At 40.0% G+C, this 12,881-nt stretch overlaps 1 protein-coding gene across 10 annotated transcripts in view; it reads right to left on the bottom strand.

Annotated features, from left to right (window-relative positions):
• The window catches only part of MYO3A (myosin IIIA), a 246,280-nt gene that overhangs the window by 197,168 nt on the left and 36,231 nt on the right, over nt 1-12,881 (bottom strand). For all 10 annotated transcript variants that reach the window (XM_045061031.1, XM_045061029.1, XM_045061030.1 and 7 more), the window contains exons 4-5: nt 8,207-8,311; nt 7,549-7,648 (exon numbers count right to left, since the gene is read on the bottom strand). In XM_045061031.1, the coding sequence (XP_044916966.1) occupies nt 7,549-7,648; nt 8,207-8,311 (205 nt within the window). The remainder of the gene's footprint in view (nt 1-7,548; nt 7,649-8,206; nt 8,312-12,881) is intronic.

The raw sequence follows: 12,881 nt of genomic DNA, 5'->3' as shown, positions 1-12,881 counted from the left end.
TAGTTTAACAATGTTTTTTGCTATAATTTCAACATTAGAGAAAAGCTGGTAAGAGAAGAGAAGTTCAAAAAAACTTTTCTCCTGAACCATTTGAAGAGTTAAGTAGGCCACATGATGCCCCTCCACACCCAAACAGTTTAGTAATTGCTACAAAGACATTCCCCTACACACCCACTGTACAACTAATAAGATGAGGAAGTTAACACTGATACATTTCTACCATCTAATCTATTTTCCCTATTGAAGATTCATCAATTGTCCCAAATATGTCCATCCCCACAACAAAAGAATCCAGCCCAGGACCATGTGTTGCATTTAGCTGTCATGTCTCTTAAGTCTCCTTCAATCTGGAGTTCTTTAATCTTTGCTTGAATTTTATGACCTTGACACTTTTTTAACGTCAGGCCAGTTACTTTGCAGAATGTTCCTGAATTTGGATTTTCCCTCACAATTATAGTTTTGGCAGGAACATCATGGAAGTGATACTGATGGTTATGACTGTGATCCTACCAGATGGTATGTGATTTTCACTTGTTCCATTACTAGTTGTACTCACTTTGATCAACTGCTTATGTTTTGTCCTGAAAGTGTCTCTTTTTCTTTTGTAATTAAGTACTTTATGAAATCTTTTGAGACTATGTAAATATCCTATTTCTAATCAAAACTTAACACACTAGTTTAGGACCCATTGAAGTTTTGGGATGAATTAATTATTACTATGACGATTTCCAAATGATCGTTTTAAAATTTTCACTATCCCTTCTATATTTATTAGTTGCTATTCTTCTGCAAGAAAAGCTTTTGCTTCTTTCTATTCATTTATTTATATATCTAAGTATGCAAGTGTGGATTAATGGATTTCTATTTTATTCAATGAGTTACCATCATTACCGTCATTATTATCATTATTTTGATGCTAAAATTTTCCCAGATTTGCTCAGTGAGAATTCCTTCAATTTGGCTTCTGTGTTCTTTTGACATGTTACCATTATTCTTTTAACATTTCCTTCCTTTTGAGCACATTAAGTTCCATGTTCTTCTTGTATAGCCATTAAAATCAGTCTTTCTCTAAGAATCCTGGCTTCCTCTTAATTGAGAACTGTATTTAGAAATCAAAAGCTAAGTGTTTGATGGGCTTGTTCTTGGTACATCAACGTTTGCAAGCCCTCTTAGTAGAAATACCTAAATAACATGTATACACCTACACACACACACACACACACACACACACACACACACACACACGTCCCACATGCACATTCCATTATATTTATTTTTATATTTGTCTATATATATTGAAAACCATGCATTCAAAATGATACCTCCAATTCCAATCTAACACTACTGGGTTTAGTTTTCTTCCTTTCCATATTTGTAATTCTTCTCTCTAACAGTAAGAAACCTGGCTCCGTTTGTACACATTATATTTCCTGATGGTATTAATCCCCCTTTATGTAACAATGTCTTGTCTCCATCTCGACCCCTACACAGATGTCTTTCTTACCTAGCTTGGGCTCTGATAACCTGAAGTAGGGTCGTCATCATCTCCCTAGACAGATGTTCTCCTTGTCCCACCCAGGGACTCACACTCCTCTCCAACTGAACTCCATTATCACCACCCTCCCAGCATGGATGTCTTTCTCACCACATTCAGGCTCAAACCTCATGCTGAGCTGTACCCTGCTCTCTTGTGCTTGTTCAGTCCCACCTAATGGCTTTTATTCTGAATTTTTTGGGAATAAAGGAAGGAATAAGAGGAACTTCACAGCTTTTAAGTTCAGGTATAACTGCCTCACTTGATGCTAAAAGTGGGTTATTAACAAAAATCACAACTTCTCTTTGACCTACATTACTCATTGGGGATTTGGTCTAAAATTGGGCATGTGGGTAATAAGAGATTGAAAGCCATAAAATATTCTGTCATAAGAACAATGTCTAAATAAATCACAAGAAGTACATTCTGCACTTTTGTATTGAAATGTTAACTATCCTATTAGAAATGAAGCTCCCCAGAGAGAAATCCATAGAAATGAGAACTGAGAGCTGCCCTTTACATTTAGTCTCTCCTGCATTTTCTAGTCCACACAAGAACTGCTTTTTCAGACATTAGTTGATTTGCCTAAAGGAGTTTACCTCCTGGGAGATCATATTATTTATTGATTGATTATATACCAGGGACTGCTAATGTATTTCATTAATAATGTTTACAAGCTCCCTTGTCTTTTTACTTTCCGAGGTGTCTAGGGAATTTTTGTAGAAACATATCCATTTAAGGGGCACCTGGGTGGCTCAGTCAGTTAAGCATCTGACTTTGGCTCATTTAAGGGGCACCTGGGTGGCTCAGTCATTTAAGTGTCCAACTTTGGCTCAGGTCATGATCTTGTGGTGTACGGGTTCGAGCCCCGTGTTGGGCTCTGTGCTGACAACTCAGAGCCTGGAGCCTGCTTTGCATGATGTGTTCCCTCTCTCTCTGCCCCTCCCCTGCTTATGTTCTGTCTCTCTCTCTCTCTCAAAAATAAACATTAAAAAAAATTTAAAAAAATCCATTTAACAAAAAAAGCAAAGGTTTTCTTAAAGGCTATATTTATAACTAGCATCCGCAAACTGAATCTTTCTTTTGGTATAATTAAGTAGCTTGATATTTAAAGTAACACCAAATTTACTCTAGCAAAGGGCTACTTTTTTTGGAAACAGAAAGAAGCTATTTTGGGAACTCATATTTCCAGTATTTAGCAACTATTTTTTTTTAAAGTATTTATTTACTATTTATCAAGTACCTACTATGTATACAACACTGAGCCAGGGTCTAAGAATACTATTTCATGATAATGGTAATACCTCAAATTTTTTAAATTATAAAGTATCTATAATTATACTAAGTAGGTTGCCTGCATCATGCTGTTTATTCTTCACAGCAATCAACCATATGAGGTAGAGCCTGTTATTTCTCATACTTGTAGATGAGCATTTTGATGTCCTTGGAGATTGTAACTGACTTTCTCAAGGTCACACAACTATATGGGAAAATCCTGCCTCTCATCATTCATTCGACAGTATTTACTGAGCATGTTCAAGGGGCCAGTACCATGCTTGACTCTAGGGACAAAGTGCCAGACCAAAGAGATACCATGTCATCATGAAGCTTATAGCTTAGCAGGAAAGGTAGTCAAATTAAATTATGATTACAATCAAGGGTGACAATTGGTTGTCCAAACAAAGTATGGGTGGTGGGAGGTACTCAGCCAGGCAAACAGAAGTTAGCTAGGCGCAGGAGTGAAGAGAGGTTTCTATGTAGGGAAAGCATCATGTCCGCAACTGGTCACAAAATGGAATCACCCTATACTAAAATACAATTCCTTTTGCTTCTATTATGGCCTCTCCCTGTGCCCCTATCTACTGGCTGGGAGGGCAGTAAAGCTCACTCAGAATTAATAAACCCATAAAGTCCTTTTAGATAGAGCTCAGTCTCTGTTGGATAAAAGTGCCTGTTCCATCTCTCAGATGGCATTCCTCCTCCTTCCTCCCTCCTGAAGATGGTACCATGTGTACAGGATGAGGGATGGCTTATAAGACCTTGTGGAAAGGAGAAGAGGGAGGGTCTTTGGTATGTAGGTCTCTGGCCTCTGGGGCCATGAGCCTGTGTGTCTGCCTGGCTGCTAGGTGCCCTATTGGCCTCCCATGCCACCCCCACTGGCATCGGGTGAGCTCATGGTCCACTCTCCTCATACTGGCAGGGCTTCCTGTGGTTCCTCTGAGCAGACTAAGGCTCAGGTTGGCTTTGGCTGGAGCTGAGAACATCTGAGCCCTGGCTGTGACTCCTAATCAGACCTGGCTCAGGTGATCTGCTCTGTGCCTCACTGCCCAGACTAAGCAACCCCTCTAGGCACTCCCCAGACAGATTCTCAGTGACTTTTGGGTTTCTGGAAACTAAGGGAAGAGTTGGGGAAGCTCAATTTGAGTACTTCCCCTACGTAATCACTTTACACCTCCATGTGTAAACGACAAGGACATGGCTCAGCTCAGTCTGCAGCAATGGCCTCTCCGTAGCGTGGATGCAAATGGTGCGGAGTGTGCAGGTGAGAGCTTTTATCTGCCCTCACTGTCATCTTCACTTTTTTAAAGCTCATCTCACTCTCCTGGTCTCCTTCTCTGCTTCATCTTTCCACCATCACCCTAGAATTGGAAAGGGTTTCCCTCTTCTTTCTTTTCTCTCTTGTGTGAAACCCTCTAAAGAGAAGATAAAACAATTTACATAGACCTTTCTCAAGAGATATCCTGGGTCTTGCTACAAATTCCTCTTTTTGAATGTTAAAAACTGAATATTACTCCAGTCATTTTCTTGCATTTCCTCTGGAACAAAGCTTAATCTTCCCCCCAGATAGAGAGATGCCTCAGGCAGACCGGAGTGAAGATAATGTTCTTGGACAGGTAAAGAGTAAAAACATGTTAAGATATTTCAATGTACTCAGTCACAAGTGTAAGAGCCCCAACTGAGCAAGAGTGTGGCGCGTTTAAGAAACTGAAAGAAACTGACCTGGATCGTAGGTAACAGCAAGAGAAGGTACCTCATGAAGTACTTACTCTGTGCCAGCACAGAGAATCATAAGGCAAAGGCTTACCCAAGGGCTAGTGGAAGCCACTGATGAGCAAGACAGTGCCAGGATCAGCTATGCTTTCTGATAGGGGTCCCTCTGGCTGCAGTGTGGAGAAGGGACAGGAAAGAAGGAAGGAAGGAAGGAAGGAAGGAAGGAAGGAAGGAAGGAAGGAAGGAAGGAAGGAAGGAAGGAGGAAGGAAGGAAGGAAGGAAGGAAGGAAGGAAGGAAGGAAGGAGGAAGGAAGGAAGGAAAGAAGGAAGGAAGGGAGGGAGAAGAAAGGAAGGAAGCAAGGAAGGAGGGAAGGGAGGGAGAAGAAAGGAAGGAAGGAAGGAAGGGAGGGAGAAGGAAGGAAGGAAGAAGGAAGGAAGGAAAGAAGGAAGGAAGGAAGGAAGGAAGGAAGGAAGGAAGGAAGGGAGGAAGGAAGGGAGGAAGGAAGGAAGGGAGGAAGGAAGGAAGGGAGGAAGGGAGGGAGGGAGGGAGAAGGAAGGAAGGAAGGGAGGGAGGGAGAAGGAAGGAAGGAAGGAAGGAACGAACGAACGAACGAACGAAGGAAAAGAGTGGGGGAAGAAGGAAGGAAGACTGGATGCAAGGAATTCAGAAAAGTATAACCGCAGGAGGTCAAGTCGGAGATGATGGCTAGGACAAGAGAGAAGCAAGAAAGATGGAGTCTGGAGATGTAGGTAATAGAGACAGAGCTTTGCGACTAGTTGTAGATGTGAGAGGTAGACAAAGGAAGACTCCAGATGAGCCAAAGGTTTCCGACTTAAGCAACAAAACAGGGCTAGTGGCTTTTTCCAAGACAAGGAACTCTTGATATGAAGCAGACTTCTGGGGATGGATGAGGTGGTGGAGCTCCATTCGGACATTTTGAGGACTGGAAGCCCCCCATGCACAGATCTGCAGAAGCCATAACAAGCTTAATATATATTTTGTGAGGTGAGAAATTCAAATAAAATGTATTCTCAAACACTTTGCTCCCAGTCTCAGCCTTCCCTAAATCTTATTTAAACACTGAATGAGGACATCCTTTTTTGGCTTAATGCTCACCACATCTTACTCCTCTGCCTTTGAGAAGTTTCACCATGCATGCCATCCTCAGGTTTGAATTCATACGAAAATCTACACATCATTTTAGGCAAACTGAATCCACGTCCTCTTACCATGGGGGATAGACACAGAAGAATTCTCTTACACGCAAATAATAGCATTTTAGTATCCAACACTGGGAACACATTGAATAGGCAACTGGCCCTCTTGTCTAATTGCTGCTGAAAATAAAGTCCATAAGCCAATTAATCTAAAACCAAAGCCCATATTTTGTCAGCTTCCCAACTTATGATTATTTACAAAGATACCGTACAAAAGGCCACCTTATTAATTATATCGGTATATGTTTGAAATCTAGACTACTTTGGAGGGTATCCCAGGAAGTCTGCATTTCTCAAAGCTACTGGTTGACTAAGTTTTTCTTTCACGATCGAAGAGACTGGCTCTTTCTATGGAGCAATGAAAAGGATTTTGTTGATGGGGCGCCTGGGTGGCGCAGTCGGTTAAGCATCCGACTTCAGCCAGGTCACGATCTCACGGTCCGTGGGTTCGAGCCCCGCGTCGAGCTCTGGGCTGATGGCTCAGAGCCTGGAGCCTGTTTCCGATTCTGTGTCTCCCTCTCTCTCTGCCCCTCCCCCGTTCATGCTCTGTCTCTCTCTGTCCCAAAAATAAATAAAAAACGTTGAAAAAAAAAAAAAAAAAGAAAAAGGATTTTGTTGTTGTTTTCCACTTCAGGCACAAGTTGTAAACACAAACACAGGGAGAAATATATAGGGTACAGAAGCACAAGGAGAGATACCTTCCCCAGACAGAGTGAGGGAAAGGGGAGGGGAAGGTGACTGAAGGACACTGAGATGTCCTAGAATAATGTCGCCCACCTTCCCAGGAGCAGTGCACTCGTAGGGATCCAATGATAGGAGGTGTGGAAGGGCACTGTCACACTGGTAAATAACTCCCCAGACAAATGTGGGAGGATCAGCTATGGTGCCTTTGGCTATGACACAGAAACCCATTTGGCTGAGTAAATATGGAAATTTATTATCTCACATGACAAAAGGTCCTTTGATGGGGCAGGCTCCAGAATCTGTTGACTTAGTGGCTCAATTATACAAGGACTCTCATTCTTCCCATCTCTCAGCTCTGCCTTTTCCAGGGTGGCTTTCCACTTGAGATGGAGCACCTCAGGACAGAGCAAGGTGGCTGCAGCAGGTTCAGGCATGGCAGTAAGACAGAGAGGGTCCCAAGGAAGAAAGAGACCATCTTTCCATGTGCTTCCTTCTTAGGATCGAAACTATTTTCCCGGAGACCTTTGAAGTTTCCTCCTCATTTCTCAAAATCCTATATTCAGGCACATGCCCATTTGTAAAGTAATAATAAGGGCCGTGGGACTACCACTTAGGCTTAGTGCAATTATTTGGAATGCTATTTTATTTATTTATTTTTTTTTTCACGTTTAATTTTTTATTTTAGAGAGTGAGAGAAAGGGAGCACGAGCATAAGCAAGAGAGGTACAGAGAGAAAGGGAGGAAAGAATCCCAAGCAGGCTCCATGCTGTTAACATGCAGCCCGCAGCCTGACTTGGGGTTCGATCCTATGAACCGCAAGATCGTGACCTGGCCCAAAATCAAGAGCCGGACACTCAACCAACTGAGCCAGCCAAGCGCCCCTGGAGTGCTATCTATTTTTGAGAATCAACCACACATACCGCTACAGCGGTGTTACGGCTTGACTTGAAAGAAGTCATTCTTTCTTCTGGGAATCTTCACTGGCCAAATTTATAAAGAATCTCTGTACTTTCTTACCTCAATAGAACACTGTTTTTCTCCACTTTCAATGCCTAGAAAGCGAGGGTAATGGAAAATGATCAAATCATTTATCAAACCCATGCATTTCAAAACAAACTTACCAAAATCTACAAGTTTAACTCCACCTTCAGTGGTCAACAGAATGTTATTTCCTTTTACATCTCGGTGGATAGTTTTGTTGTTATGCAAATGCTGAAGTCCCTAAAAGGTGAGAAATATACAGTGACTTTAAAGAAAGCATCAAACAAAAGTAACATTTTTCGGATGGATGCATTTGTGAAAAATCAATAGGAAATATTTGTTAAAATTCACATTAAAATGTTCCACACTGAATTAGTGAAACCAAAGTATATCATTTCCACTTCGGATTTTATAAAAATTCATAAAGCAGAGCATGCCCTTCCTTAGCTCTTATCAGATACTTTATCAAAAACGTGTTGATCTCAATAGAAGAAACATTCCATTCACTTACTTTAAACAATAGCAAATATAAACCTATTATTAAAAAAAATACACATTATCTACCTTCATCATAATCAGTCTCAGAAATATACTTAGGATATCAGAACTCCAGGTTCTGTTGACACACAAGGAGGGTAGATTTCTAACAAATAATTAGTTATGTTAAACATTTCAGATTTTGCATATACTCTTGCATCAACAAATACCAATGTACTGGTATTTTCCTAAAAATAGGATCCACATTTTTTATTTAACTAGAACTGCCTCATAATTAATGCACAATTTAAATTGCCTTACCAATAGTGCTTCACGTAAAATATAGGCAATTATGGGCTCACTCATTCTTTTGCCCTTCTTCAGAAAACCCTTCACGAGATCTGTCACTGATCCTCCATTGCACAGCTATAAAGGAACATTCAAAGATATTAAGATGGATATGACATTTTAAGTCCTTGTTATAAAAGGTTTTCTAAAAACATTTTCTAAAATTGTTCCAGGGCACCTGGGGAGCTTAGTCGGTTAAGCGTCTGACTCTTGATTTAGGCTCAGGTCATGAATTCAAGCCCCACACTGGGCTCTGTGCTGACAGTGCAGAGCCTGCTTGGGATTCTCTCTCTCTCCCTCTCTGCCCCACATGTGTGTGCTCTCTCTCTCTCAAAATAAACTTTAAAAAATAGAATAAAAATGTTTTTTTAAATAAAATTGTTCCCCTTTTTTTGTTTCAAATGATTACTCTCATCATCTTTATAGCTTCATAAATGAAATGAATCATAATTTTAGGGGCACTTGGGTGGCTCGGTTGGTTAAGCATCTGATGCTAGATTTCGGCTCTGGTCATGATCTCACAGTTTCATGAGTCAAGCCCTGTATGGGCTCTGCACTGTCAGACTGAGATTCTCCTTCTTTTTCTGTCCCTCCCCACCCCCTCAAAATAAATAAGTAAATAAACTTAAAAAAAAGAGAATCATGATTCTACAAATTAGTCTCAAATTTTAGGATCTAGGGCTTAAAAAGTATTCTTGATTTCTGACAGTTTAATTAAAAGTGCAGTAAGATTCTATGACCTCACTACAAGGCTATATACTATTTTATATATGCATTAATTTAAAAACATGCCCCCTTCCTGACAAAATTTCAGAAAGCATTAAAATAAGGACTACAGGTAACATTTCAGAAAGCTGTTTTAAATACCATGGTTCTCAGGTTTTTTACCTTCCTCCCTCCCCCCACTCCTCTCTCCTCCCCAAAAGTAGTGGAATCTATGAAAAAAGGGGGATTTTTCACATGCAGGTTCTCCAAAGTTAGGGAACATTAAATCCCACAGAAAACTTTCAAAGGAGCTGTAGATTTGCAGAACAGAGAAATACCAATATAAGCGTTGGAATCGGAGAGAAGAGATAATTAGGTAATGGTCCCAATGAAGCTTGGACCCCCATGAGTACTTGATCCCTTAATCTCTGACTGTCTAGCCTCTACCTTCAGCCCTGACTCTCCTCTGCGGCTCTTGTCCATGGTCTCCTTGCCCCTTACCCTGAACTTTCTGGCCTCCTCTTCTACCTGTCTTCGTTACCCACCAGTGCCTGGGAACTAAAAGCTATAATTTCACTGACTCTACTAACCTCAATGGAAAGAGAAAGGAGGTGTGAGGAAATAAATTCCTGGCATCCTAGTTTGAAAGACTGAACACATTTTCTTCCAAATTTTTTCCTAACATGGCGATTAGATTTTATGGGATGCCCAAGACTTCTGATACATTACAGATTAGGTAATAACAGCTATCCATTCACATGTGGTATCTCTGTATCTCACCTCTCTCTAGGTAGGTATTATCATCTCCATATTATAGATTGGGAAAGTGAGACACAAAATGATAAAGTAACTTGCCAAAGATCACGCAGTAGAGACAGAGCTAAGATAGGAACTCGGATTCTAGAGTGGAGCCTTCACAGTTAACCGATTTGTAGCTGACGTCTTTCTCCATTCAAAGAAAACTTCTTTCAGCTTATAGAGGAGTAGGTGTAGTCCTAGCATTCCAAAACCTGCATTTTCTTCTGCATCAGAAAGGGGAACACCCTTTCACTGGACAAAGAGAAGACTATTGCCTTAGCAGCAGAGAACAGGATCACACCATCTCCACTGTGGCCCAGCATGATCAGTTCAAAAAATTACTCAAAACCGACTGAAAAGAAACTCAGAGCCCTTCAAAATACATGGCATTTATTTAAAAGAACCAAGTTTTAGGGCCAGTTGTAAATGTCTAAAAATCACTGTGGGGAGACTAAATGTCTTTTCCAATTTCTCTAAAGTGTGGCTTCTCTTTGGCTGCTTCTTCTGGGGTTGACTATTACATTAATGCAAGAATAAATAGCTGGAATGTTAGAGCTGGAATGGATAAAGGAACCCTAAACAATGTGCAGGAAATAAAATGAAAAATGAAATACAGGAAGAACTAATGTAATTATGTAATTCACACTAAGCAGTTCAAATTTTACTTTCTAGAGTCAATTTGTATTTGAAACAGTTGTTTTTCCCATCTAGGAAAGTTTAGAGTACAGGATTCTTCATAATATACACTTCACTTTGTTTTTCAAAGCAAAGTATACTGAGGTATAATTTACATACAATAAAATTTACCTAATTGAGCTGTAATTCTGAGTTTTGACAAGTGCATCAGTCACATAACCACTACCACAATCAAGATACAGAACAAATCCAGGACCTAAAAATCTTCCCTCTTGTTTCTTTGTAGTCAAACCCCTCGCCAGCCCCTGGAAATCATTCATCTGTTTTCTGTTCCTGTGGTATCAACTTTGCAAGACCATCACAGAAACTGAATCATAAGGTACGCAGCCCATTCATCCTGGCTACTTTGACTTTGCCTAATGAATCTGAAATTCATTTCTGTTGTTGAAGATTTGTTTTCTAATGTTTAAATGTTGTTCACTCCTTTTTTAATGCTGAGTATTCCAATGAAAAGATAAGCCACTATTTGTTTATTCATTCAGTAACTGAAAGACATTTGAGGTGTTTCCAGTTTGGGGCAATTATGAGCAAAACCACTATAAACATTGCATATAGGCTCATATATGAATATACTTTCATTTCTCTTAGGTAAGTACCTAAGACAGGGAATTGTTGAGTCCTATGGGTCACGTGTTTCACCTTTTAAGCATCTGCCAAACTATTTTTCAAGGTAGCTATTCCGTTCCGCATTCCTACTAGCAGTGCATGAGAATTCCATCCTTGCCAGCAGATATTAATAAGAGGTTTTCTAAAGCCGTTTTAAATGGCAGTGTTATCTCATTATAGTTTTAATTCGGATTTTCCTAATGACTAATGATGTTGACCATCAACATCATGTGCTCATTTATGCTATCCACTTACTTTCCTCAGTGAAGTGTCCCATTTTTTGTTCATTTTTTATTGGTTGCTTATTTTCTTATTACTGATTTTTGAGAGCTCTTTATATTTTTTTGATACAAGTCCCTTATCAGGTGTTTTGCAAATATTTTCTCTCAGTCTGTGGCTTGTCCTTTCAAGAGTCTTTTGAAGAGGGGCGCCTGGGTGGCGCAGTCGGTTAAGCGTCCGACTTCAGCCAAGTCATGATCTTGCTGTCCGTGAGTTCGAGCCCGACGTCGGGCTCTGGGCTGATGGCTAGGAGCCTGGAGCCTGGAGCCTGTTTCCGATTCTGTGTCTCCCTCTCTCTCTGCCCCTCCCCCATTCATGCTCTGTCTCTCTCTGTCCCCAAAATAAATAAACCTTGAAAAAAAAAATAAAAAAAAAAAGACCAAAAAAAAAAAGAGTCTTTTGAAGAGCAGAAATTCAAAATTTATCATTCTTAAAATATTATAGAATCTGATTCTTGTGTTATTTAAAAAAGCCTTTGCCTATTCCAAGGTCACAAAATTTTTCTCCTGTATTTTCTGTAGGAAATTTTATAGTTTAGGGTTTACATAGGTAGGTCTGTATTTTTATTTAATTTTTATTCATGGTGTGATACAGATTATACACGGATGACCAATTATTACAGTACATTTTTCTGTTAGTCAAAAATGTCCAAGAAAAAGAAAATCTGACTCTGAATTGAGCTTAAAATCTAGTTGCCAACACCAAGAATCAGGGAATCTTAAATGCATACTGTTAAGTGAAAGAAACTAATCTGAAAAGACTATACATACTGTATGATTCCAAACTATATGACATTCCGGAAAAGGAAACACTATGGAGACAGTTAAAAGATCAAAGGTTAATGAAGGCTGAGGGAAGAGGAGGGAAGATGAAAACAACATGGAGCACAGAGGATTTTTAGGACTGTGTAGCAAGTCTGCATTATACAGCAATTGTGGATACAGTTATTACATACGTGTCAAAATCCATAAATGTGCAACACCAAGAGTAAACCCTAATATAAACTATGGGCTTTGGGCGACAGTGATGTGCCAGTGTTGGTTTACCAATTGTAAGATATGTACCAGTTCTGGTGCGGGGTATTGATAATGGGGGAAGGTATGAACGTGTGGGGCAGGGGTTATATGGAAAATCTCTGTACCTTTCTCTCAATTTTTCTATGAATTTAAATTACTCTTAAAAAATGAAGTCTTTCTAAAATTCATAAAATGCACAACACAAAGAATGAATGCTAATGTAAATTATGGACCTTAGTTAAGAATAATGTATCGTGGGATGCCTGGGTGGCTCAGTTGGTTAAGCTTCCTACTGCAGCTCAGGTCATGATCTCGCAGTCCGTGTGTTCAATCCTCACGTCGGGCTCTGTGCTGACAGCTCGGAGCCTGGAGCCTGCTTCGGATTCTGTGTCTCCCTCCCTCTCTGTACCTCCCCCGCTTGCACTCTGCTTCTCTTTCTCTCTCCGTCTCAAAAGTAAATAAACATTTTAAAAAGTTAAAAAAAGAAAGAAAGCTTTCAAAGTGGGTTAGATTTTAAAAGTCCACCAAAATCCTCAAATTATGAATCA

The sequence above is a fragment of the Felis catus genome, chromosome B4, assembly GCF_018350175.1.
Source record: "Felis catus isolate Fca126 chromosome B4, F.catus_Fca126_mat1.0, whole genome shotgun sequence".
Taxonomy (NCBI): Eukaryota; Metazoa; Chordata; class Mammalia; order Carnivora; family Felidae; genus Felis; species Felis catus.
This window is presented reverse-complemented; position numbering and strand designations above follow the sequence as displayed.